At 38.5% G+C, this 27,065-nt stretch overlaps 1 protein-coding gene across 2 annotated transcripts in view; it reads right to left on the bottom strand.

The window, feature by feature from the left end:
* The window catches only part of Serpinb7 (serpin family B member 7), a 52,047-nt gene extending 31,285 nt beyond the window's left edge, over positions 1 to 20,762 (bottom strand). Inside the window, exon 1 of one of the 2 annotated variants that reach the window (XM_031379892.1) lies at positions 20,492 to 20,762. In XM_031379892.1, coding sequence (XP_031235752.1) covers positions 20,492 to 20,731 — 240 coding nt within the window. In that variant the 5' untranslated portion in view covers positions 20,732 to 20,762. Of the gene's footprint in view, positions 1 to 137; positions 272 to 20,491 lie in introns of those variants that run through there. The other variant, XM_031379893.1, reaches the window with a different exon arrangement.
* Between the last annotated feature and the right edge of the window lie 6,303 nt (positions 20,763 to 27,065).

Below are 27,065 nucleotides of genomic sequence, written 5' to 3'. Positions count from 1 at the left end.
GAAGAAGCCATAAGCCAGAGAGCTGAAGACCTTTGGGAAAGCTGGATGCAGTTCATGTCTCATGCACAGAAAAGAACTGAAGATTCACTCCACCCCCTCGCTTTCAACTTTACACGGTGGACATCAGAAGCACTTACCTTACTCTCTTCATAGAGGAAGTTGCAGCTGGTTGGGTGAGTCTGGAAGAGTTCCCTGCATTGCTCTGAAATATAAAGCCTCTGACACGGACACTCCCTGTTTCCCATTGTGATGACCACAATAGTTTAAAGATAACTCCACTCAAGTGAAATTATGCTCGGGCAAATTGAAGACATAGCATAGTACTTTTTAAATATGCATATAGATGACATATGAAATTTGGTGGCTGATCTGTGATATTGCTGACTTCTCTATTCCTCCTCCCTTCCAATTTTAGCAGACAACAAGGAATGCAGCAGAGTGCCCCCTTAGAGGGCTCATTTTCTAAAGAGTTGGGAGACACATAATCTGCATCTGAGGATGAGGGAGCTGACTCTTTCTGGAGAAGCAAGCATATATTATTGATTCTGGTTGACCTCAGACATTATTCCTTCTATTCCAGAATTGCTTTCATTTTAATTGTATGACTTAATGCTAATATTGAAAACTTTTGATCATTCAAGTTTCTCTAAAATTAATATCCTCTCTGGCTAATTCATTGAACATATGGGGAGAGACAGCTACCATCCTCACAAGGGAAATAAATCAGTGATGAGAAAACAGAAAATGAACACAGAAAGAGATAATGTGGTCATCATTATTGGCATCATAAAACAAATGCTGTGCTGTGAAATGTGTCATAAGGCAACTGCTAGAGCATCTGGGGATACGTTGCTCTTCGTTGTGATAAATGCTGAATACTGCGGTAAATAAAAAGCAAGACAGATTCCTCTAAAGGGAAGAAGATGAGACCTCAGGGAGTATTATGAAAAGCAGAACGCTGAAGACATATACTATGATTTCATGAGAAGAGATATCTAAACATAGTCTCAAAAGCAAAAGACGAAACTGAGTGGCATTCGAATGATGGTTAGATATGCAGAGAACAAGAAACCTGGTTCAACACAGCTGAGTGCCGCTGCTGGCAGTGAGTGTGAGGAGAAGCAGGGGCTGAGACAAGTATGAACTGCTGTTTCACATGACAAGCGTGCATCTGGGCTCCCATTGCTTAGACTATATGTAACCTGGAAATAAAATAAATAATAATTTACTAGATCTAGGGTTACATTCCAGCTGGGCAATTCCACTAGCTGTGACCTTGAACAAGCAGCTTAAATTTTTTGTGGCTAAATTTTTCATCCATTACATAATAATTCAATCAATTTAGTGATGTAATATAAAATAACCTTTTACCTATAGTCTAAGTCCCTAATGATTTCAACACCCCCTTTCAACCTTCATTCCACCACAACTTTGCCCTTATAAATAGTGTGTTCATTACAGTGAAATAATAGTGAATTATTACATAGAAAAATAACATAATATAGAATATATTATACTAATAATATCTTATATTATAATTATATTAATAATATATTGATATAAGACATTATATAATAGTAAAAAATAGTATATTATTGCATTGAAAGTCTTGGTGACTGCATCCATTCTTAGATATTACTTTATTTCACAAGTAAATAATACCCCTCTGCTGGGTAGCTTAACAGAAGGGAGAAGAGGTGGCTGCGATGCACAGAAGATGCTGTTGGAGGAAAGAACAAGACTCACCAATCTAATCCAGTGGTTCTTGGACTTCCTGGCCTCAGCATTCTGGATTTCCTCATGCTAAGGTTGTACATTTACAAAGACTCATCCACTTCTTTGGTGCGTAAATGCCTCAGCTTATCTAATATATCTCCAAACCATGCTCCACAAAAAAACAAAACCAACTCTCTCCTGAAGATATTCTAGGGTCCCTCAATTATGCCATTATTTGATGAATAAATCTCTTCCACAAGACACAAAAGGCTCCCATGGTACTAGTAGAATTGAGACTTAAAAACTAAATGTTTGCCACTAAAATATGCATACAGTATGATGTCCTAACAAAGACCAATCCATGAAGGGTATATGTATGAGGAAGTTTCTGGGAGTAGACTTGCTAATAGTTACCTTAGTCCCCATGAGTAAGGAAGAGGTTTTCTTGAGTGTAGAATTGGCATAGAACTGTCAGGAACCCTGGAAGTGTTCTTTCTGGGAGGTTATGTGAATATACCAATTCATACAACATTGTATTTTGAATTATGACTCATAATATTTGAAATTGCTACAAGAAAAGAAGGAAGTATATCCAAGGTAGGTCCACAACTCAATGTATACAGTTGATTAAAATTCTAATTCAGATATAAAGTTTTATTAGAGGGTGGGCTGGAATCCTGAGCTAAGGAAAAGAAATCATACGGAGGATGCAGAATAAAGCTGAGAGGGCTGTAGCAAGGGCCAGCTGCGGAGATTCGCTGTAGCAAGGGCCAGCCGCGGAGATTCGCTGACTTCCTTTCTGAAACCTCAACTCTAAGCGTGTAACTGCTTCAGCACACTACCCGAAGGGGGGTCTTTCTGATGAAAGCAATCTAGAGAGTTTTTAGGACTCTACACCTGGTCTCTGGCCATCTACAACCAGAGTGAGCTTCAGTAGTGAAGTCAGCAGCCTCCCACAAGAGTGACTAAGAGAGGCATACTTGAGTGTGGAAAACAACAAGGTATTACAAAGAGCATCCCTGCACATAGAAGATTGGACTGTAATCACACTCATTCACAAGTAAAACATCTCCACCCTGCTCTGCACTCTCCAGTACTAAATTTCTATGCCATGTAGTTACGAAAGGAGCAAGAGGGCCGAGGGAACAACCTTATTTACCACTATGGGATAAACCAAAGTGACCATAAATAACCAGGTTTGTTTTAAAAAGAAAATTGAATTAGGTCTTAAGGCTGTCCCTAGGTGCGGGCTCCCATGCACCTGCATCTTGATGATTAGATGTCACTTCTGGGGTGGATCCTCCATGACTCAGAGCATGGCACTGTCCCCACAGAAGTTTATGAGCATTAGCTTTCCACAAGGTTTCAAAATAGCATATGATTAAGAAGATCATGATGTGGTTCATTCAGTTTGAATGTGAATCAGATTTAAGAAGGTAATTTTCCCATCTCTGTTTTTTTATAGTAAAATGATTTGAATATAATTGTGCAAATAAATTAAGACAGTGGTGTTCATTAACCTACCTTATAACATTCTCCTCTATAAGAGGACTATATTGATACTAAAAATGGCTGTGATTCTGAGTTTAATATTCAATTTTATTGCATTTGACATTGATTTCTTATGGCCAAATTTTTCCTCATCCTATCTTGTGCAAAATTGCCTGCAGTAATACTCTACAGCACAACATTTTTTATCACTCATTAAACTATAATAGTCCTCTGCACTCCTAACTTGGTCGGGTTTCTTTTTTGTGCCATTTCCTGTCTTCCTTACTCCTTTCTTCTCCTGACAGCCTGTAATTTTCCAGAGAAGTATCTACTGAGTTCGTTATTGCTCTTGACCTCTCCAGATACTTCCCTCAACTAAGAAAGCTTCAGGTAGCCTGAAACTGGGTGAGTTAGTTCATTCTTGTCTTTCTGCCAGCCTGTCCTCCACCCCATTGACTTGCAGTAGAAAGCCACACCACACCACACAGATATGCCCTGCCATCCCACAGACTGGTGTTCACGGATGAGGATTTATATCCTGAAAGCTGTCCATATCTACCAAAAGTATCCAGTCAACGGCTCACAGCGGAACACGCAACGCAAACAAGGGTGGTACCCCATTCCAGGATCTCCCACCACAATATTTAGGTCAGTGTTATAACCACCACAGTCCACCATACACAGGGATCCAAATTCTTCCAGCGGAATGGTTTCCAAAGAACAGCTAATGCTTTCCAGAGTGACTCGTACTTTATTGTAAAAGACTACCAGAATTTGACAGTACCATCACCATAGTGGCGTCTGTCCATTTTCTTCAATTTTGCCACTTTCCAAAGAAAATTAGAGAGAACTTGCCTACTAAAATACAACTGTCTACTGATTAGCTGCATGATGCCTTAATGCCTTTGTAACAGTAGGGACAAAATAATGAATGATCGTTGAATTAGCTGTTGCAGTAAACTTTCTGATAGAGGTTTCTGTTAAGTTGGAAAAAATAAAATTTATGAATGTCTTTCCTGTTTTCTTTCCTAATTATAGTATAGTTGATTACAGTGATTCAAAATCCTCTAAACCTTTATTCTCTCTCCATTGTAGAGATAAAATTATAAATGAATAGAAGGTTGAATAGAGGCAAGCAACCCAAATGATGAACAAACAGGAAAATCCTCTTGGGATTACCAAGTCAACTTTAATTAAAGGTCTTCTGGTTAATGTTTATTCTCTCTTGTACTCAGAAATCCTTCCTACTGGACTGTCTGCAACAATGCATTTGCTACCAACCAGTCCCAAAGGGATGTAACCCCAAGAAGAAAATTCAGTCATGGGAACACAACTGAAGTGTCATGTCAATTATTCTCTCTTGCAAGACAATTATAACCCAAATTTCCATTGACCCTGCCAGTTTCCAAGTACTGACGAGATCACACAAATGATAATGATGTAACCTTTAAAGCTGGTTATTCTCCCTTACCAAAGGCTCACTACAATGATGTGTAATACACACACCCCTGCAAAGAAGGTTCCCCTTGAGCTGAAACCACCTTGAGTGGTCCCCCATGTTTTTTCTGGCCTTGTTCATCAGCAGCTCAATCCTGAAAAGCACCATTATCTCTACCAAGAATGCTATTTTAGTTACCCTCTCAGATGTTTACTGACTAGGGCTCAACCACATCAATATACATCCCACGAAGAAGTTGGGGGAAAGAAAAGGTGGATTCTTCCTAACCTTATCATGCTTGGTTGCGAAGAAACATGATGAATGTTTACTGTACCTATCATCTGATGTTCATTCTCACACTGTCTCCAAATGAGCCATTGGCTATGAATTCTTTTTAAATTCTTTATATAAATATATCAAAGACCCACCTTTTTAAAACTAAAAGGCCCAGAAATAAAACAAAATGGTCTGTCTGAACCTAAAGTAATTCTTTTCTCCAAAATTAGAGAACAACTTTATAAACAACGAAGGATGCATATTGTACACACATTTTAAGTCTCTATGTGAAAGAAATGCTTAGGGGGAAAGAAATGAATTTTTGAATTTTTGACATTTATATGGCATAGTTAAACCATAGAAGGGACACAGGATCAAAAGAAGACAAAACATGTTGGCAAGAGAACATGGAAAAAAATCTCACATCTAAAGAATAGATTTAATGAGGATTAACTAATGATTAATGAATTATGGTGGAGAAGTAATTGTTTCTAAAAGGTAAATTGTAGGGTTATGTGGATTTTTGTATTTTTATATAGTAACAGTTGAAACCAGAGAACAAAACAACAAAAAAAAATTATGTTACGAACTACGAGTATAGAGTTATGTGTTAGAGTTTAGTTTTAAGAAGTGTACATTTAAGATGGTGAACCACAAAGTTCAGATTAAATGAAGCAAAATTGAGAGAAGAAATTAGTCTCTTCACTGTTTTCCACAATTAGTGTTTGCTTCAGAAACAGGGACATCAGCCCAATTACTTCCCACCTGCAAATTTCTTGCAACTGGTTAAGAAGGCAAGCTCTGTAGGCTAGCAAAAGATAAGCTAAAAAAACTAAACAGACTATAAGGTTCCAAGGGTTACTATAATGAAAGATAGGAAACTAAGTGTGTTCAATGAAAATAGAGTGCACGAAAGCTAGTAACGTACTTGAAAAAATACTAGGATCTAAAAGCACAGTTGTAGCTATAGCTGTGCTGAGGGGTTGGTTTCCGTGCTTGCCAACATGAATAAGAACATAAACTCAGTTTCAAATGTTAGGAGGAGGAAAAGAAGGAGGAGGAGGATGGTGGGAAGGAGGAGAAAGAAAACTAGAAGTAAGAGGAAGGAGAAGGGAGAAGAAGGGGAAGAAGAAGGAAGAAGAGAAGGAGAATTGTAATTAGGTTGAGAGTGTAAAATCTTTCTGGTAAGGAGTGATACAAAAAGCATGGCAATAAAAAGGAAATGAATTTATTGAGATAGTTTTCCAAAAGTAAGGGAAATCCTCTGCATATCACAAATACACTAACACATTGCTTGGAAGACGGAGCTTTACTTGTTTGCTTAGCACACTACTTGTCCCAAACTCCAAGGTTTGAGGTTTCTTTTTATGTAAACTGTGCTTGCTATATCTAATCCTTTCAGTTCATCTGAGCTATTTATTTGAATAAAATCCTGTAGGAGCAAGTTTCAGGGCTTAATTATATGTTTGCCGAGACAGATTCATTTTAAGTGATTGCATGTTATGTCTATTTTTATTTCTTAGTACATTTTTGCAACTGGTTGGAGGGAAGGGCACAAATGAATCCAACTAGTCTGCATAGTTTGTTTCATGTAAATATTTACTGTGCCTTCTTGATCTACCGCCTCCACCCAACCCTCTCTTTCCTTTCTACTTGTGGAATGAGCAGTCTTAGCTTTCACTCAGCAGAAAAGAACTTGACAGAGTCTCCTCAGACATTTAAATGAATGTGATTGTGGAGACTTCTAATCTCCTCTTATCAGAAACTGAAATACTGAAGGCCATATGGATTTCCATTTATTTGTGTCATGTTATTTCATCATCATATCATATTGACAGCCAAAAGAATAGTATGAACAACAGATGCAAATGACCCCAAACTGAGTCATCCTTAGTGCCTATTAACCACGTTCTCTCTTTGAAATTAGTTCTGCTGACACTCATGAGTAAATTTATGGTGGTGAATGTTTCATAAATGAAATTCAACTCATTTCTTTTTCTTTTCTTTTTTGAGATTTTTAAAATTTTTATCATGTACACATGTATATGTGCATATACATTAATATATATTAAATGTATGTGAGTACAGTGTCACTGTCTTCAGACACACCAGAAAAGGGCATTAGATCACATTACAGATGGTTGTAAGCCACTATGTGGTTGCTGGGAATTGAAGTTAGGACCTCTGGAAGAGCAATTGGTGCTCTTAACCACTGACTGAGCCATCTCTTTAGTCCCAACTCTAATCTCTTAAGAGAAAGATTGCTTTCAATTTTAGAATTTAAACCTCTCAGGTCAATGTATAATCAATTTCATTTGGCTTAGTGAATTATTTTACTGAGGTATCAAGATCATTATCTATCATGAAGAATCAATCTCTCAAGTCCAGCCAAAAAATTCAATGTCAATATATACTTAGTTTATCTCTTTTGCTTCTATTTGTTTATCCATTGAGAGTTTTATTCTAGCTTCCAATGATAACCATAAATTTTAAAATCTTTCTTGCCTGAGTACAGAGTTTGAGAAGGACCACAAATATGTAGAGATGGAGAAAGGGATGCCTTAACATAACATGTTTAATTATGTTTATAATCACAAAAAAATGTTAACTTCTGCAAAATAATTTAGATAGTGTTGCTTCCTTTACACTGTGTTTGTCTAAGGAAATTAATGATTAGTGAAATGACTTGAATAAATTGTGGAGAGCCTTTGGTGCCACCTCCTAGGAATTTGGCAGAAATTTGACATTGGGCTAGGATAAGAAAGTAGGCTCAAGGTAAATACAGCCAAGGAAAGTATGGTATTCCTTCTATCTTGGTCATCCTGATAAGTCCCTAGACACAGTGAGGATGCTTATATTCCTTGATAGGTCCTGAGTTCCTTAAGGAAGAACTATGCTTTATCCCTCTAGAACATTCAACATTCAACAAGTTGTGGGGGCAGAGAACCTTTCTGGTAACTATGGGTATCATTCTGTGCGCTCCAACAGGGGGATGGCACATTAATCTGTCCAGGTTCCTCAGAAGTCTAAACTCTACATGCTGAGTGGCTTCTTTCATTTTTATATTACATTTGCAATACTTTTGAAATCATTGCCTCTCTCTGCCATACTTTCTCTGATCCCTCCACAGATCATTCTTCACATGGGCCTTGACCTTCTATCTGTGATGGTCTGCCCATGTCCTTCATTTCCCATCTCCACTCTAGCCGCTCCGCAGAGCTTTGGTCCTCAGAGTTCAAAGGCATTGATTAATTTGGCTAAAGCAAATAAAAGTCTTTTGTCTTACTTGGTTTTCATGTTGTTATAATAAAACTTACTTCCAAAAGCAACTTAAATGTAAGAGGGTTAATTCTGGTTCACAGTTCAAGGTTTAGTCCATCATGGTGAGAAAGTCAAGGCAATAGGAACCTGAAGAAGCTGCTCTTCACGTCCACAGTTAGGAAGTAAAGAGGGGTGAGAACATGCACTGCTCAGCTTCCTCCACTTAATTCAGGGTCTAGCTAGGGATGGCACCATGCGCATTTGGAAAGTCTTCCTCCCTCAGTGCAATCAGGATAACCTCCTAAGGAAGAGCATAGCAATTGGCTGTCCAGTGCCAGATGGCCAGCTCTGAAAATATACATAACATTATATGGACTGAGCAGATTATATATAGAAATATATCTGTATATGCATAATACATGCAACAACAAATAGTGAAAGAAAGGGCCATAAATTTGAGGGAGAGCAAGGAGTAGTATATGGGAAAGTTTAGATGGAGGAAAGAGAAGGGAAAAGAGTGTAAACATATTAAAATCTCAAAAGAAATCAAGAAAGAAAAATCAGAGAGACAGAGAGAGAGACAGAGAGAGAGAGAGAGAGAGAGAGAGAGAGAGAGAGAGAGAGAAAGAGAGAGAGAGATTGCCTCCTACAGGCATGCCTATAAGTCTGTCTTCTGAGGGGTTCTGGATTCTGTTGACAACACTAACCTTCACAACTCCAGGTTGTTGCACCCACAGGCATTATATTTTCATAAAATCCTGCATACATACACTAGCATGCATACACTTGTATCTGACTTTGGTCTTTGGCTTTATAGAAACAATTATTTTAATATTGTAATTTAATATTAGTACAATACTATTCCTGATTTAAGTCTGGAAATATCACAGAGCTAGTATTAGCTTCTCTTATGACCTTATTGGACAATTTTAGGAAACCAATATCTCACGTATAGATATAAAGATATAGATATGGCTAAATGTATTTATATGGATATATTTAATATTGCTTAATATATATTAAAAATGATTTAGTATCAGTGTTTCTGGTTTTAAGGTACACTTTTAGATAACTGAGAAGATTTGTGTGTATTTTCTTATATTCCCCTTTTGTCTTACCTGAAAGAAAGCATATCATAGACAATTACTTTATAATTTTCCCTACTAAATAATCAATCCCACTATCCTCTTGCTTCTGTGTAAAGCTTGACTTACATCTTCCAGTATCTGTAAGCATTTCAGAATACCAAGGTCCTGTCATACTCACAGGCAATAAAATAAAAGCTGGTTGATAGACGACCATCTCAGACATGCCAGATTTCTATGCACTAAGACAATTAGAAAATGTACAATCAATACAACTTACATTAAATACTGTAGAAGAAACAAAAGTAATCTTAACATGGCCTATTAATAAAAGATTAGGAACTTTAACACATGCACTAACACTTGTTTGAAATCCAGATTGTGTCATTGTTCTAAATCCAGATCCTATTCCATTTTTATCCACTGTAAATGTAACTTCATACCAGGCAGATGTCAATTTTCTAATTTGTCTCTGAAAATGTTCAGAACCAGCCCTCCAAATGAAGACTATCATTTCCTTTTTTCTAGTATTGGACTGATTTCTGAACCAGTCCATGGATTGATTCAGAATAACTGGTCACATTAAAGGAAAGAGAAGAATCATTATAACTTCTCTACTTGATTAAATTTTGAAGGCAGTTTCCACAGTCTCCATGTTCTATATCCCACAAGGTCTAAAGGCATGAGGCAAAACAACTTGTCCAGTCTGGGATATAGGCAAAGAAAGGTGTGTCAGGAATATATACCTAATACACCATGCTTGTCACCATTGTCAGGGCACTCAGCAAGCTCACAGTCAACATCATTCTTTGTCCCAAATTCAACATGTCTCACCAACTGCTCTGGCAGCCACCACACTCCTTCAGCATCCTGGGGGGAAAAAACACAAACGTGCCCTCTTTCCCATTGGACCTGATCGGGACCATGCCATATGCCAATAAATGGATCCTTCCATTTTACCTGGCCATAGGGATGCTGAGTTGTAGGGCATAGACACTCAGCAGAGAGTTTCTGGCATCCAAATATTTAAAATTTCAAATAAAAAGAGCATGATTTAAATAATTTTGTGGTATATGGGATATAGTTCCCCTTTTTATTTTATACTTCAAAGTTGCATGGACCCATTCTACAATACCTTGTCATTGAAAATTGTAAGGAATCTCAGTAGTGTGGGTAATATTAAATTACATACAGAATGTCTCAAATGCATGACTGCAATAGTAGTTGCATTATCTGTTTTAATCTGATTTGGAACACGCATCATAGAAAAACAAGATAAGCAATGACTAGTTACATTTTTAGTTGGTTTTCCTGTTAAAGCAGTTGCAACAAGAAAGCCCGAGAAGGTGTCAATAGTCACGTATACATATCTTAATTTTCCAAAATCAGAAATGAGTAACATCCATTTGCCATAATTGAGTAGGTACGAGTCCTTGACTTGTTGAATGTTGAATGTTCTAGAGGGATAAAACATAGTTCTTCCTTAAGGAACTCAGGACCTATCAAGGAATATAGGCATCAAACTACCATGCATGCTGTACCCAATTTTTTTTGACAGACAACATTTATTGTCTATTTGTATTTAAAGTGAAATGAATTTGGAAGGGAAAAATTATTCTTCAATTAAAATCCCATTTCTCATCTCCAGTGCAGATAAGAAGGAACATGAATCAAGAGCCTTGCCAAGAGTTACTCAAGCAGTATCCTGGAGGAAGTTTCCAAGAAACTTTTCCAAAACAAAACAAAACAAAAAATTGGTGATTCCTTTGTTATATTCCCATTTTCTGGGGGTTCTATATTTTTTATTATTTTTTTGCATGTGGTGATGGCATGTCATTGTCATTGGGAGAGAATTCCAAAATAAAGAACATAGTAATGACAGCCATCCATCTGTCCTAATAACTTTGAACCACTGGGTGAAATGCCAGCAACCATTCATTTAAATAATTGAACCTCTACAAAGAAGATGAAAGGATATTTCTCAGTTGTGTAGAACTTTTCAAATTGTTTGCAAAATATGTTCAGCTTATTAAACATGCATGTAAAATATATACTATAAACTATTAAGTATAATCAAGAGAAAGCTCACAAACTCCCAGTACTAACATGATAAAATAGAAATTACTAGTTTAGATTGTATGGTGAAAGGAGGTTTTTCACAGGAAATAAGAGCATCCAAATTAAATCTAACAGGTAAGTGTGAATCTCAATGTATGCTGGAGGGAAAAGTACAGGTGATGGTTAGAGAGGAGAGAGGGATTTCTAGAAGGAATATCAGAAAAAGATCCACCGGGGTTGGCTTGTCTAGGGAGATTCCAGCTATGAGTTGGACTTTACCTGAAATAGTCAGAGAAGCCAGTGAAAAAATAATCTAGGTGGAATAGATTATACACTGACAAGAGGAGAAATCAAAGAAGAAGAATTATTCCTACACTCAGCTTGTCAGCCTGGGGATGGCAGAGGGAAAGACCAGGGAGCAGCAGCAAGAAGCAGAAAAGGAAACTTCAGGAGGAGAATCTTTCAAAATCTTCCCATATGTCCTGCCTTGCTTTCTTTTAATTTCATGGTCTCTTTGATCATTAGGTGCTGTTACATACATACAAGTATATACATATATATTCCTAAATATAACCTGCTCAGCCTTCAGTGTAAATAAGTGGATTCAACCTGGGAGGGGAAGAAAAATGGAATATGATATCATTTAGAATTTTGGTTCACAACTAAACAAGTATTTGCAATGCTAAGGCATAAGTTTTTCTTTAGAGGATGCTAAGATTGGGGGGCCTGAGTCTAAGGTGCTTGTCAGCTGCCCACTTAAAAGCTGTATCCACATGGTTATGAGTGCTGGAAAGGAGAACGGAACTCCCCCCTCAGAAACTCACAAGACAGACCATAGAATAGAGAGTGACAGGGTCTGTGGTTCCACTGAGCTTAGGAGAAGAGAGCTTTGAGAAATGATGGAGTGATCACTGGCAGTCCATGGAGACTGACTGCTGAAGCAAAAGGAAGTTCTGGGAACACAGAAAAGAGGAACCCTCTGTTGTTCTTGGCACCATCAATAAGTGATGCCCATAGCAGTGCACTTTGGATGCAGTGGGGAAGGTTAAAAGCTGGTAAAGCTTGAAGATACGAAGACAGTATTGTTCATTAATGTTCGAAAGGCTTTGTTACAGTGGTGCATATAGAGATCTAAAGCCCCTGGGAGAAGATGTGGCTCAGTAGGACACTGAGGAGTTTCTCAGATAATTGACACTACAGCAAAATAAACCGCAATAGATATGGCTCATCCTGCAAGGAGTTGAGATGAGGTCACCCGGATGATGGCTCATCAGGTAAAAGTCTTTCTCTGAGCAAACCAAAGGACCTAAGTTCAAGTCTCTGAGTCTGAGAAAGGAGAAAAATAACTCTCAGAAGTTGTTCTCTTTCCTCCACCACATGAACACTGACACTCAGGGGGAAGAGTGGAGAGGGGAAAGGATCATGTGACATGAAAATGTAATGGTGGTTAATGGTGAGAAGAAGTGGGGCGAGAGCCACTGTAGTGAGGAAGGAGGGAACAGAAGGGTTATAACAGCAAATGCATGTTATGAAACATCTGACTTTTGTGCTGATTTAAAAATACAGAGGGCTGGCCTGATCACTTAGCCTGTAAATGTTCTTGCCTTGTAAACTGAATGACCTTAATTAGATCCTCAAAACCCTTAGTACTAGAAAAAAAGCAGAAAAAAAAAACTACACCTGAAAGTTGGTCTCTGACCTCTACACAAGCAGTGGCATGTGTATACCTGTACTCTCACACACAAACATTATGCATACACAACAACGATAAATGGGAAAAAATGAAAATTATAAATCTAGAAATGTATACATATTTAAAATGTGGATATGGTACTCTGCAGCTTAGAAGAGACAGAGAAGAAAGGACCCAGATCAACCTGCTTCCCTTGAGTCCAAAAGAAAATTTGTCTTGGTAACCTCAAGCAGAGTAACAGTCCTGCAGAGTGGAGAGAATCTTCCTCAGAGACCCAGCCAACTCTCAGCCCACGTGCCCCCGTCTCATTCCACCTCAGCTACTTAGAACCAAGGCTATAAGTGTCTGATAAAACGTCATCCAAGCACACCGTGCTAACCAACACGGCTCAGAATCCATGTCCTGGGAGAAATCATTTCCTTTCCACTGAAGATTGCCTAAGTTTCACTCCAGAGCTAACCCTCACCTTAGCACAAGCACCATGAGTGGCACGGTGCTGAGTTTCTGCTTTCATAACTCAGGAAAAGCTACTTCACAGTAATCACATTGCAGTGCAGTTCTCCACAGTGACCTATTTAGCCACACAGGTCAAACTTGTTCTTGTGTGTCCTCCATGGCTTGAAGTATGTTCTTAACCTTATGGAATTCTCAAAACAGGACATGTGAAATGTGAGGATTCGGATGCCAGAAGTTAGCCATTTGACTTAGGGAATCAACAAGGCCATAATTAAGAATTAACCTGTAGGGAAAGTCTCTGGAATCTGGGCCAAAGCGTAAAACAAAGCACCTTGTCTGGTGGCAGTGACTTTGGCTTTGCTAAACACAGAAAAGTCCACACTGAAGGCTGCAACCCATTAAACTGATGTCTGTGTACCTTCCAGACTCATCCTTTAATATTCACAGTACTTTTAATTGATGTCTTATATTTTCATCTGACCTTAACATCAACTCTTTAAATTTTGAACCAGAGAGCCTCCTTTTAGTATATTGTGTACATATACATAATACATATATTATATATATACATGTATGTATATATATATGTATATATATATATGTACATATATATTCAAGTATATAAGGAACTGAAATCCTATCACATAGCATCTTGTCATGACATGACTCACCAGGATTATCCTAAAGCAAAACAAATGTATTTTTATATCTTCTCGCACACAAGATTATTTCCTGATTTTCTAAATTATTAAAGTGTTTAGACTATTTAAACATGAAATGATTTTATGTCGAGATTTTTAAATTAACCAGTAACAATAAAAGCTCAAGCATCTTAATGCCTCACAGGCATCTTAAACTTTTTATATTAAAGCATACTCTTTTAAATTAAAGCCATCCCAGCTTTCCTTGTTGCAGGAAAGGGTCCTTCTGCCCTCCTGCCTGTAAAGGTGTAAAGTCTGAGTAGCCTCATTTCAAACAAAGCTTTTGCAAATTTGACTAAAAACATGGAAATAGATCATTATGAAATACTCAAATACAGCCTAAGTCCAAGGCTAGTGCCCTGGGGTTAGGGTTTGGGGGGAGTCAGAGAGACAGAGAGAAAGAAAAAGAAAACACACAGAGACAGAAAGACAGAGAGATAGAGACAGGCAGACAGGCAGACAGGCAGGCAGAGACAGAGATAGAGGCAGAGAAAGAAGCATACAGACAGAGAGAAAGACAGAGAGAGAGAGAGAGAGAGAGAGAGAGAGAGAGAGAGAGAGAGAGAGAGAATGCTAAGACACAGATGAAGGGGACAGACTATAGTCACCAGAAACTATGAGAAGAAATGAACCCAACTAGGATTCGTATAGGCTTCAGGTATGAGAGTTCTCCTGACACTTTAGTTTCCATCTCATTGCCACAGAAGGTTAAGAAAAAACAAGCGTATATGTAGGTAGGGGCACACACACACATGCATGTGTGTGGATATGTGTGTGTGTGTAGTTGGATCCTTAATATACATAATCTTTCACAACTTTCTGTTAACACTTATTTATTTCAGTACCTCCTAGCTTTTAATACATATAACCGCCTATTAATCAAACTCAGGAAAACTGGAAAATCTTGTCAAGTGAATTCTGAATTATCACACAAACACTAAAATTCAAACAATGAAGGAAAAAAATGCACAACCTTATTTCTCAATCTCGTTTCTTATTTAGGAAATTCTGTAGACAGTATGATATTGTACATGAAATTAACAACATGTGATGAATGTCACCACTCAGTAGGAAAGCACTTGTCAAAGATAGTTCTAGGTCCTAGGTTAAATCTCCAGAACAACCAGAGAGAGTATGAACTATGGTAAGAACTATCTTAATCAGTTTGGTCATTGAAAACCTTTGTCTCCTAGCCTTCCTCCACTCTACTTATGATATGGACACATTTTCAGCATTAGCATAGGAGAGATTGGGCCTTGGCCATGTTATAATACACTGAGAATAATGACTTCTTCTGGGCCTAAGTCTACTAACACACATGCAACAAGCATCAACAAGGCAAGATGAGAAGTGCCACAAAAAAAAATGTTACTTGGAACCAGAAACATGGAGATAACCAGCAGTGGAAGAATCAAGGTATGTTCTCCATCTGTTTGTTTTCTAACGTGACACAGAAGGATCTTGGAGGAGTAGAGGGACAGAAAACTATAATTAGGATATATCATTGAGAAAAATCTATTTTCAATAAGAAGGAAAAAGAGAGAGAGAGAGAAGTAGTTCTGCAAGAACTTGGTCCGAAGAGCAAGCAAAAGTGAATAGGAGAAAAAAAAACTTAAAACCAAGCTGAGCAATATAATAAAATAGACATTTAAAATTATCATAAAAGGAAAAAACTTGCATATGCCCAGAGAGACCTGCGTTCTCTTTTATGCCTCTGGGTTACATCATGGTTCTGTGTGAAGAAAAGAGTTTTAGTTAGGCAAGGATCAGTAATGGGACTATTATCAAGAGCACAGTTTTTTGTTTTGTTTTGTTTTGTTTTGTTTTATACTAAAGGTTGTGGTCCACTGGAGAGAATAAAAATGTATTCAGTGATGAACACCAACATTTAAAAACAATGAAATATGGGAGCTAGAGAGTTAGCTCAGTGGTTAAGAGCACTGATTGCTCTTCCAGAGATCCTGAGTTAAATTCCCAGCAACCATATGATGGCTCACGACCATCTGTAATGGGATCGAATGCCCTCTTCTGATGTGTCTGAAGATAGCTACAGTGTACTCATATACATAAAATAAACAGAGCTTAAAATGACAGTGAAATACAATGAATATGCAAAGATAGGATGGAATGGGGTAGGATAGGGTGGGGCAGGGCAGGGTGGGATGGAGTACAATGGGATGGATGAGATAAGGTAAGATGGGATGGATGGGATGGGGTAGGATGGGATGGGAGGCGGTGGGGTGGAGTGAGTTGTATAGGATGAGGTGTGTGGGATGGTATAGGATGGATGGGATGGGATGGCATGGGGTGGGGTGGGATAGGATGAGGTAGGTGGGATGGAATGGATGGGATGGATGGGTTGGGATAAGGTAGGATGGGCTGGGATGGGCTGGGATGGATGTGGTGGGATAGGATAGAATAGTAGATTCAAAATGGAAAGACAGATTAAAATAGATCTTAAAGCTGCTAATAGTAAGGGAAATAATTGTTTTGTGAATGAATATGCACACATACAATTACAATGTTATTGAAAGCCATGCGTGAGTTAGGCTACTTAAAAAGCACCTAAGACATGGTTCCACATTCAATTAGGAACCAATAAAGTCTTGACAACTCTTTAAATTTTTTCTTAAATATTTAGAGACTGTGTTATTTAAATACATGCACTCTAGCTACATAGTGGGTTCTTGGTCTTCACTCCTCAGTATACTTGTGTTCTGTGAAGACACTGATGGAGATTTGAGCTTTCTGTCAAATCGTGACTGGAACTCTCATAATTTTTCTTCTTCCTGGTGAGAGGGAAAGGTGCTAGAAGAGTGGAAGCCCATTACACATGTCTCCAGGATCACCATGATCAGGTAATATACATCAGAGGACCTGGGTAATGTGAGGAGTAGGACACTGAGGAGCAGGCCCTGAGAATTCTTTCGGTACCACTGACCTTCCAGCATCTCTCTACCATCAGCTATTACCTCTCCATGGCTTAGACACAGATCAGAGAAAGGCTAAAAGTAGACATATTGTTGTTATCTTAATTGAGTTTCTAGACCCAGCTGGGTCTTGTGTATTATAGTGAAACAGAGAACATCCTCGGGAAGGGGCCTTGTAGCATTTTGCTTCATTCTCCATTAGATGATTGATCCTATGGTTCATAAAGACACTTGAGTCAGACAATCATCTGTAGCCACAAAGTTTTTTTGAGTTGTGACATCTAAACAAACAGAAAATAAGCAAATAAAGAATGTCTCTAATCCATCAAAACTGTACTTACAAAATAAGATGAGAAGGAAGGTTTAGGGCAAGAGCCAGAGTTTGCCAGACCTACTCTAAAGCCTTAAATGACACTGTGGAAGTCAATACAGTCTCAAATATTTGATGATGACCAACACAGTCAATTATGATAGATGGTAGGACCTGTATCTAGCTTTACAACTTAAAAGTCTTCAGTGCTTTGATCTGTGACCTTCACATTGTCTTCTGACCCTCACAAGCATTGTCATAGTCACTGCTACTTGACTTATGACTGTGCTTCTCATTTGTCCGTGCATAATTGAAAAATTCAAGCTATTCCAAGCAATTCCTTGTGTGGTAAACATAGAACAGAGCTGATAGACAGTTTTTTTATTTTATAAAAAATAATAAAATCACAATTTTTTCTCTTTGAAGCTGACGAGGCTCCTAGAATGCATTGGCCAAACTTAAATATAGCATCAACTTTTGGAAAGAAGACAGTGCTAAGCCTGTCTGCCCTGGATAATGATTTAAAAGCCCAAATATCAAGGCGTCTATCTTCTTCACTAAGACCTCAGAGCACAGCATTCATAAAGATGAGATGCCCATGTCTCCACCCTACTGTTTATCAGAACGAAGGGGATGCAGTTTAGGATGTGTGTGTAATACACCCTCATCCTTCTCTGAAAGTTAAATCATCTTTAAATTACTTATAATACCTACTACAATGTAAACAGTGCAAAAAGTAACTGCTGTTTTATACTTTTTGTGGAACAATGAGAAGAAAAGTAATGTCATGTTTGTACTCAGTGTTTTCTTCTCTCCATAAATATTTTGAATCTGCTGTTGGATGAGAGGAACCTGGAGGTACAGCTGGTCGACTTGGCATGTGTACACTATGGTGATTGTTTTCACCTTTCATGATAGATAGGGACATGATAGTAACATGATGGTTATGGCTTTATCAAGGGGAGAACTCATACTTTTATTCACAGAGAGATATGATTGTTAAAACCAATTCAATAGATCTTAAAATGGTCTTCAAGTTGCAGGCTTGCTCAATGGGCACAGTTTGCCCGTCCCTCATCTTATACAATGCTTTTGGTAGTGAATTTTGTTTAGCTCATCCATGATCTCTATTGCCCTCTAATATAATAGGTTTTTTTAATTAGTGTGAAGAAATCAGGATCAGTTTAATTTGTCCCTTTAATGCCTTCTGCAACCCCCAGGTTTCTCTCAACTTCTTATGGGGAAAGTAGAGGTAAAAACTGGGGAAGACAGGAAGAAAAACAACACCAGTGTTTCACTATTTCAAAAGAAACTAGAAAAAATAAAGTGAAAGGTTCTATGACCTGGATTAAATGTACCTAAAAATTTAAAATGTTTAAAGCTCCCAATACACTAGTCTAAACCACTGTCAGTACCAAGAAACCAGTAAGACTGCATCTTCCCCAATCCCAGTAGTGTGAGAACTGTAATTCAATCTAGAAACTGAACACGGCAAGGCAAGAACAATGTCAGAGATTCTGGAAAGTGCTTGTGGAAGGGAGGTGGTTGCAGAAGGCTTCTTAGTAGAAATTATGCCAAGGGGAGGGAAGGCAGAGGGGCTGGCAAGGCTGGTGGGAGCTGCCCACCTGGTGCTCTCATCATTCCAGCGTTGTCCTGTTACCACCTCTTATCCACCCTTTAAGGAAATGGTGAGGCTCTGAGGCTCATACCTAGTAAGTGTCACTTAGGAATGAATGCTTTTCTGACTGATGTCCTACTAAGTGTCACTTAGGAATGAGTGTTCTTCTGATTGATGGTACACTTAGCATATCCAGGAGCAGCACAGACAAAACCTAGCTTTGCCTACCAAGTAGGAATAATAATAACCCTGGTATGCGAATTATTTCTTCCTTTGTCTGCCGTCTGCCTGTCTCTAAAGCACTCTGCAGACAAAGTGAATAATTTATGTTTGTTTTATCAGATTAATTGAATAGTTTTACCAGATAGAGCCCTGAAGAATATTTAATGTGACATAAATATTACCATCTCCATTCACGGATTAACAGATTACCCTAAAGACTACTTAATGTGACGTAAATATTAGCATCTCCATTCATGGATTAACAGGTTGCCTGTCACAGACATGGAATCAAAATCTTTCATATATGACAATGAATAATTATGAGATTTCTAGTTATTAGTGCCTTAATCCTCGTGAATACACCTTTTTCTTATGAAGAGCACATTTTGAGTTGGTTTTTATTGTGGGCAAAAACAAGGGCAGGGGTGTTGAGGCTACACATTGTGGAAGACAATTGTAGTTCAGAAATGCCCCAAGGCTCTGCTGTATCAGCTTTGGAGATGTTGGAGAAATCACAAACTCAGAAGTATTTTTTTTGTTGTTTTTAAATAAATGTCCCCAACTTTACCATCAAAAATTGCCTAATATTTCTGATGAGCAAAAATATATTCAGTGGAGACTGTCGAACTCCTGAGAGATTGTTGAGGTAGTTATCATGATTGTATTATGGCCTCTAGAACTGGTGTTGGCAAGTAACTTATACGGTAGAATTTTTAACCCATTGATTTAAGAGGTAGAAATGAATATCTTATAAATAACTTTTCACTCACTTATTCATTCACAGATATTTATTCAATATTGCCATAATTCTCAGAAACATAAAGCCCAGACATCAGTATTTGGATATCCACTGCATTTCTTGGGCAGGTTATCTTTTATAAACCTCAAGAGCCATCAGTAGCAGCAGGCTTTTACTTGCAAAATGAAGAATGAAAGGGATTATTACACATAGAGTGTGTTGATCAATGTAGTTAGATATTGCCATCTACTGTCACTGTTAGTCTGAATATCCCTCTACCACAATTCTGTAGAATTGGTGTAGGGGAACTTAAGATACCCTCTGAAGAGTGAAGGGGACAATTGCCATCAAGCAATGGGGTAGGTGACTACCAGGTAGCGGACATTCAGCTCTCACTTGGGCATTAGACAAATTCTCACAACATACAGATTCTTGAGTACCAGCCACTCATACTTAGAAGCCCAGAATAAGCCAGCATGCATGAGAGTGCCACTCACCTCCTCCCAGTGCAGCTCTGGGGACTTCGCTTCTGGACTCCAGTTCCTCCTGCCTCCTTCCTCCCAAGACTCTCTGCTCCTCCCTGCATACTTCTGCCAAGATAATGGGAAGATTCTCCAGACTTCCCATTGGCTCAATTCCGAAGGGTGAGGTTGGCTACAAGAACCTAGCAGTAGTGACAGAAATGAATGAAGTCCCTCCTCTTTCCCAGGCTGCACTAAGAGGAAAATCATGTTCATGGACCAGACACTACAGACGGGCTCTATATGGGTTTCCCTGTCCTGCCCCACAGGAGGAAGTTTATCTCAGGGTATGATGTCACATAATTTCTCCTTCTACTGATCTTGGGAAGTAAACTCAACAAACCAGAGTAGCAAATGTTTCTAAAGGCTGTCCTTACACACACACACACACCCATCTAAGCCATTTGTACTTGGGCATAGGGAAGACTACAAATTAAACCAGCACAACAAGAAAAAGAGAATCCAGAAGATAAACTGAGACAAACTAGTCCTCTACCTGGGACTAAGACCAGATGCCTGGGTTTTATTCATCTCTAATCTCATTGACTCAAATTCATACTGTTCCTGAAAATGTGTGGCTCAAGTCCCAGATACCAGGATAAGGTTGCAACATCTGGATGGCCTTTGCCACTAATAAGTAACACACGTGAAATTCAGAAGAAATATCAATACACCACACCCATAGCAGAGACTATCTATTCTTAGCTACACATAAGTAAATACTTCTTGGGAAGAGTGTTTTTGATCACAGAACATAAGCTATGGTGTTGAGCCAAAACTTTTAAAGCCACATCTGTGTTCAAATTCAAGTCCCTCAGTTTGAATCCATATGACTTTGAACAGATTATTTTATTGTTTTACATCTTGCTTTGTTCGTTTGAAAAATGTGGAGAATTTCAGTAACATTATGGCTATGGTGATTATAATTAATATGTAAAGTAATTCATATAAACTAAGCTCTTAATGTATGTAGCTATTAGTGTAATGATAGGTTTGAAACAATCTTGGAAATGCCACAATATGCATAGGCTCCACCTATAACATCCCTTTATATATAAAATACAACTCTGTGGCTACCTCGAGTCTCATAACTTCTATTATATTCTATATTATTATAAGAACATACTGATTTATTTATTTGTGAAAACATTTGATTTTGTTTTGGAATGTGTGTGTGGGCAGGGGAGGGTGGGTAATTGTCTGTAGGTGCTCACTTGTGGTAGTGCCCATAGGAAGCAAACTCAGGTTGTCTGCATGAGCAGCAAATGTTACAGAATGCTGAGCAATCTCTTCAGCCCCCAATTTCTTTATCTCTTTATAATATGTTTTAATCATGTAACTTACTCAGTTTTCCAACTTATTACACATAATTTTATGTTATCATCCTAAAGCACTTCTGTCTTACACTACTTAAAGATCTCTATTGTTCTGAACACAATATACAAAACCAGTAAGTTTCAGTTATAGAAGAGGATTGAGTCCCATTGTTCTGTGCAGAGTAGACTACGCGGTCTGTGGTTACACCTAATTACAAAGCATCATATATTTCAAAACTAGAAGATTTTGAATGGTCTTACCTCAAAGAAATGATAAGTATTTAAAGATACACACATGGAAACTGCTTTATTTGATCATTTCACAAGGTTTAAGTGCACCAACACATTAACTTGTACTCCATAAATAGCTGCAACTTTCAAAAGGCTTATATAAGGTTCAAATTCCTCAAGATGAAACATGGTTTCAAGGATGTAGTCTTACTGTACTCAAGATACTGATCTAGAAGGAGACTTAAGTGAGGCCAGCTTCCCCTCCAGCTAGCCAAGAATCCTTTATCAAATTTTGGGAACAATGAAAAAATCAAGAAAAAAAAAATGAAGCTCTTTACTTAGTACCATAAGAACATTTCATTCTAATGGAAATCTATAGTTTTGAGTTGAAACTGCATATAAACTATTTTATCATAAAGATTCAAGAAGAGATTAACAAATACTGTACATCAACCACACCCTTTTCTCCTTCCTGGGACTGCAGCTGCCATCTACTGATTTGACTGAGAGCTTCCACCCCTTGCTCAATGGGATCTGTGCAAAGCTTTCCCAGAGACTTTAAGCTGACATCATTCTACGTATGGTCACCTCTTTAACACACTCTTTTAACAATTACATCATTTTCCCCTTTTTTCTCTTGAAACACTCTTGTATATTACTCCTTGCTCTCTATCAAATTCATAACAACATTTTTAATTCATTGCTGTTACATATCTATGCATATATGTTTGCACATATATCCATGTGTGCATTTCTAAAGTTTTTGTCTTGTCAGATATTCTCTACTTCTTTCAAATGAAGTCGGTAATTCTAAAAAAGACAGTCCACCAACACACAATGTGGCTTCTGACCACCAAGTGCAAGGAAAGAACACTGGGATGTCAGCTGACTTCTCCTGTGACCTTAGGTAATTATTCTGGCAATTAAAGATGGGGCATTTAGACCTAGTAAGCTGAAAGACCATAACTGTGTAAGATACTGTGTGATTAACATATGCCTCTATCCTCCTTCCCTGTTCAATATTTCCATCATAGTCCTCTCTTGTCCTAATGACAACCTGATGAATTTTGGCTTCCTCTAACTACTGACAGCCTTGAGTTCTTATACTGCCCTTTGACAGTAGTATCTGAACCCAATAATAGAAAACATATTTATTTATTGATTCATTCATTCATTCATTTATGTATGAGTGCTCTGTCTTCATGCACACATGCATGCCAGAAGAGGGCATCAGATCCCTTTTGTAGATGGTAACAAGAAACCATATGTTTGCTCAACCACTGAGCCATCTCACCAGCCCCCCAAAATATAAATTTTAAAAGAAGTTTTCTTGACTTGTGAATATTACAAAAGTTTTCTAAGTTCATCAATTCTGAGCCTTGATGGCCATCTATTGTATAGTTATTAAGTTTATTGTTTCATTGGATCAATAGGGACACACTGTAGACCTGCCTTACTCCTTCACCTACCTTATCAGCCTGGATTCACAGATGGGAATGTACATAACTGTCTTCTAAGAGGCTCTACCCAGCAGACGATGGAAACAAATGCAGAACCCCCAACCAAACACAGAGGAAGAATGAGGAACCCAAAGATGCTGGGTACTCCACAAGAACACCAACAGAGTTAACTATCCTTGTCCTTGTAGATTCCCAGAAATTGAATCATCAACCACAGGGCATACAAGGTCTGGACCTAGTCCCCCTGTGCCCCACACATATGTAGCAGATATGCAGCTTGGTCTTCATACAGGTCCCCCAACAACTGGAAGGGGGTCTTACCCTGACTCTGTTGCCTGCCTCTGGATTCTGTTCCCCTAACTGGGATGCCTTGTCTGGCCTCAGTGGGAAAGGATGTGCCTAGACCTACAGTGACTTGAAGTGCCAGGGTGGATTGGTACCCAGATGGGGACATCCCCCTTCTCAGAAGTAAGGAGGATAGTGAGGGGAAAAGTCTATATGATGGGGTTTGGTGTGAGGGTGGAGGGAGACAATTGGGACGAGAGGGGGGTTACTATTGTGATGTAAAGTGAATAAATAAATAAATAGGAAAATAACTAAGAAAGTAAGAGTAGTAGAGTACTTTTCTAATATGTGTGAGGGCTTAGTTTTAATGTCTAGCACCATAAAATTAATAAAATAATAATAATAATAATAATAATAATAATAATAACATACATAATAATGTTAAGTTCTCAAACTATAAAACACTATATGGATGAACCTATGACATCACTTCAGAGGAACAGTGAAACCTAATAATAGTACATTTAAGTTTTGGATTCTAAAAGCTTATTTTATCTTCCAATGATGATCACACCAAAAGTTTTCATCCTACATGGTCCTCTAGACTTCTGTCACCCTCCTGTAAAGGTGAAGCATAACTCGACTTAGGACCTAAAGTTTAGATGACTATTACCAGGCCAAAGATTTACTGAAAAGCAATAAAATGTGGAAGGATTAGTGCTTTGTGACTTCTAAGTCAAGACCACTAATAGTATTGACTTTTTATTTCTGTCAGGTGAGCCCCGTGTTTCTAGGTAAAATCCCAGAGACTGATTAACATGGTGTGAGGAATCCCAAAAGAGCTAATGAGGGGATCCCAGATGGAGAAGGCCTGAGTCTGCATGCACAGAACAGCCTGATTGCTTCATCCTCGCTCTCTTGATCTGTCTGGCTACACTTGCCTGTAAGTGCCCCAGACGGGAACCACCCACCCAAACTTGTCAGGAAGTATTAAAAGCTCTAAAGGCACATTGTTTAGGCCTCTGAATTAGAGGACACTCTGACAGGAAGCCATAAGAGCTGAGACCAGAACTGAGAGCCAGTTTATGATACCTCCCTCTTGTGTGCCCTGGGGGAAATTGCTTAATCTTTCTGAGTTTCTGTTTTTAAACTTGAAAAAATTGTGTTTGTTCATACCATCTATATCTTTGGGTTGCCTTGAGAAGAAATTACTATTAAGTACTGACTATAATCCAGACACAGAGAGTAAAGACTTCAAGAAATGTTGTTATTTTTTATGTAACCTAGTATAGCCCTCAGGGTATTTTAATGTGTTGTTTGTTAAGTAATCATGTCTTTCTTGCTTCTTTAAGTGTCTGGATTACTAAAGAGCTTAGGCAACAATTGTGAACCATTTCCTATGGTAGCCCATTAGCACGATTTTCTCACTTATCTTTTTGCCACCTTGCTTGGGCTTCTGTTTCCAAGGTGCCTATCTCTGCAGGCAGCCATATGCAAGGGCCAGGGCAGTTGTCATTGTCTGAGGGCTGCTGGTCCTGGAGCTAAGAGAACAAATGTCATTCTCTTGGGCTTCATCCATGATGCTGCCATTCCTGCATGCCCTCTTCCCTAAGGTCCTCCCACCCCCACTGAAACTGTCCACATGGTGAGGAGATAAAGATGTTCAGGATCTCCCACCTGGCTTGATATTGCTCATCGGCTTTTGTGGTGCATAACAGACCTTCTCAGAGACCATTTAAGCTTTCTGGATCCTGCTCTGATTACAGAACAAGCCCTCCCAGATCCACTCCCATTGCAATTTCATTCCATCATAAGATAAATATACAACAATGTCCAATGATGTTTCTTCCATCGCAGAGCTTACCTAAAGATCCGGTACATAGGTTAATGGTATCTACTTTGAGTATATGCTATAAAGATGGCAATTTGGCCATCCTCTCAGATTAAACTGACAGACACCCTGCCTGGTGAACCTGAACTCAAAACCCACATCTAAGGAGCTTAAGAGGATCCTGAAGATTTTGCTATGGAAGCTGGAAAATAGGAATCTCTGCAGTCCTTGGCTACCTCACATCTAACCTCAGCCTGACTACTCTCTCATTCACTGGGTAAGGACTAGATTCAAGAGTCGCCATAGAATTCAGAGAGAAAAAGTTCAAGGTTTGCCACTAGGAGAAACTAAACTGGTATCTTCCTGGCAGCTGGGTGCTTGCTTAGATGCCTAAGTCTTAGTAGGATAAAATGTCATGAAATTTCATGTCCTTTGTACCATTTTTTTGTGAACAAAACAGTCTTAGTTGAAATGATAGAATGTGATGCCACCAACTGGTATCAGAGCCAGCATATGAAAGAGAAAAGTGAATCCCAGGGAATTTGAAAGTGTGAGAGGTGAAGGCAGGAGTGGAATTTTGAAGGATCACCAATATCTCTGAGATTCTGTGTAGAAACAATCTTTTAGTTTTGTGTGGCCTGGAAAATAAATGTCATAGATAGTCACAGTAAGATCTTATCAAAGTGATAGTTACAGATTCATCAGTGACTTGAAACTGGAACCTAGAATTCTTGTCAAATCCTTTTTTAATAAATGTCAGCTCAGCAGACTTATTACTCCTTAACAAAAGAGGCTGATGTTTAAATATTTAGGGTCAAAGATACTTGAGGAATATAATGAGAGACTCTTCGTGTGGTCAGTCATAGATGTTGTGGGTGACTGATTCATGAAATTACTAGTCAAGTCTATCACTAAACCAAGCTCTGGATGCCATATGTTTTTATGACAACCAAATTTATAGACATATCACCTATGGATAAGCAAAATAATCACAAAAGGCATTATCCCTGCTTGCAAATCATTTTTCAATGGTCAAGCGAAGCCCTTGCTTCCAGAGCTAGCTAATCAGAGCTGTGCATTACTTAGACCCCTCCTGTACCATATTTCCTCAGCATCTGTCCTGTCATTGTGTTTAAACTCTAACTACGTTCTCTGCTAACATAGAATCTTCAAGGAAAAGGACTGCGGCCTTGTGGTTTTTACTCTGTTTTCACAATTCAACATGGCAAAATGTTCAGGAAATGTTTGTTGAAGAAATGAATGAGGGTGTGAACCAATGATAAGAACTGCAAGAACCTTTTAGAGTCATTTACTATCGACCTGTGGGCCCATTCTCAGAAGTCTCTGGACCCTTTCAGTTTTGATGAGATTGGGCTGGATGTCCCATTGATCTCTGCTTTCTCTAGTCAGAAAAGAAGCAAGTGTCA

The sequence above is a fragment of the Mastomys coucha genome, unplaced genomic scaffold, assembly GCF_008632895.1.
Source record: "Mastomys coucha isolate ucsf_1 unplaced genomic scaffold, UCSF_Mcou_1 pScaffold1, whole genome shotgun sequence".
NCBI lineage: Eukaryota > Metazoa > Chordata > Mammalia > Rodentia > Muridae > Mastomys > Mastomys coucha.
This window is presented reverse-complemented; position numbering and strand designations above follow the sequence as displayed.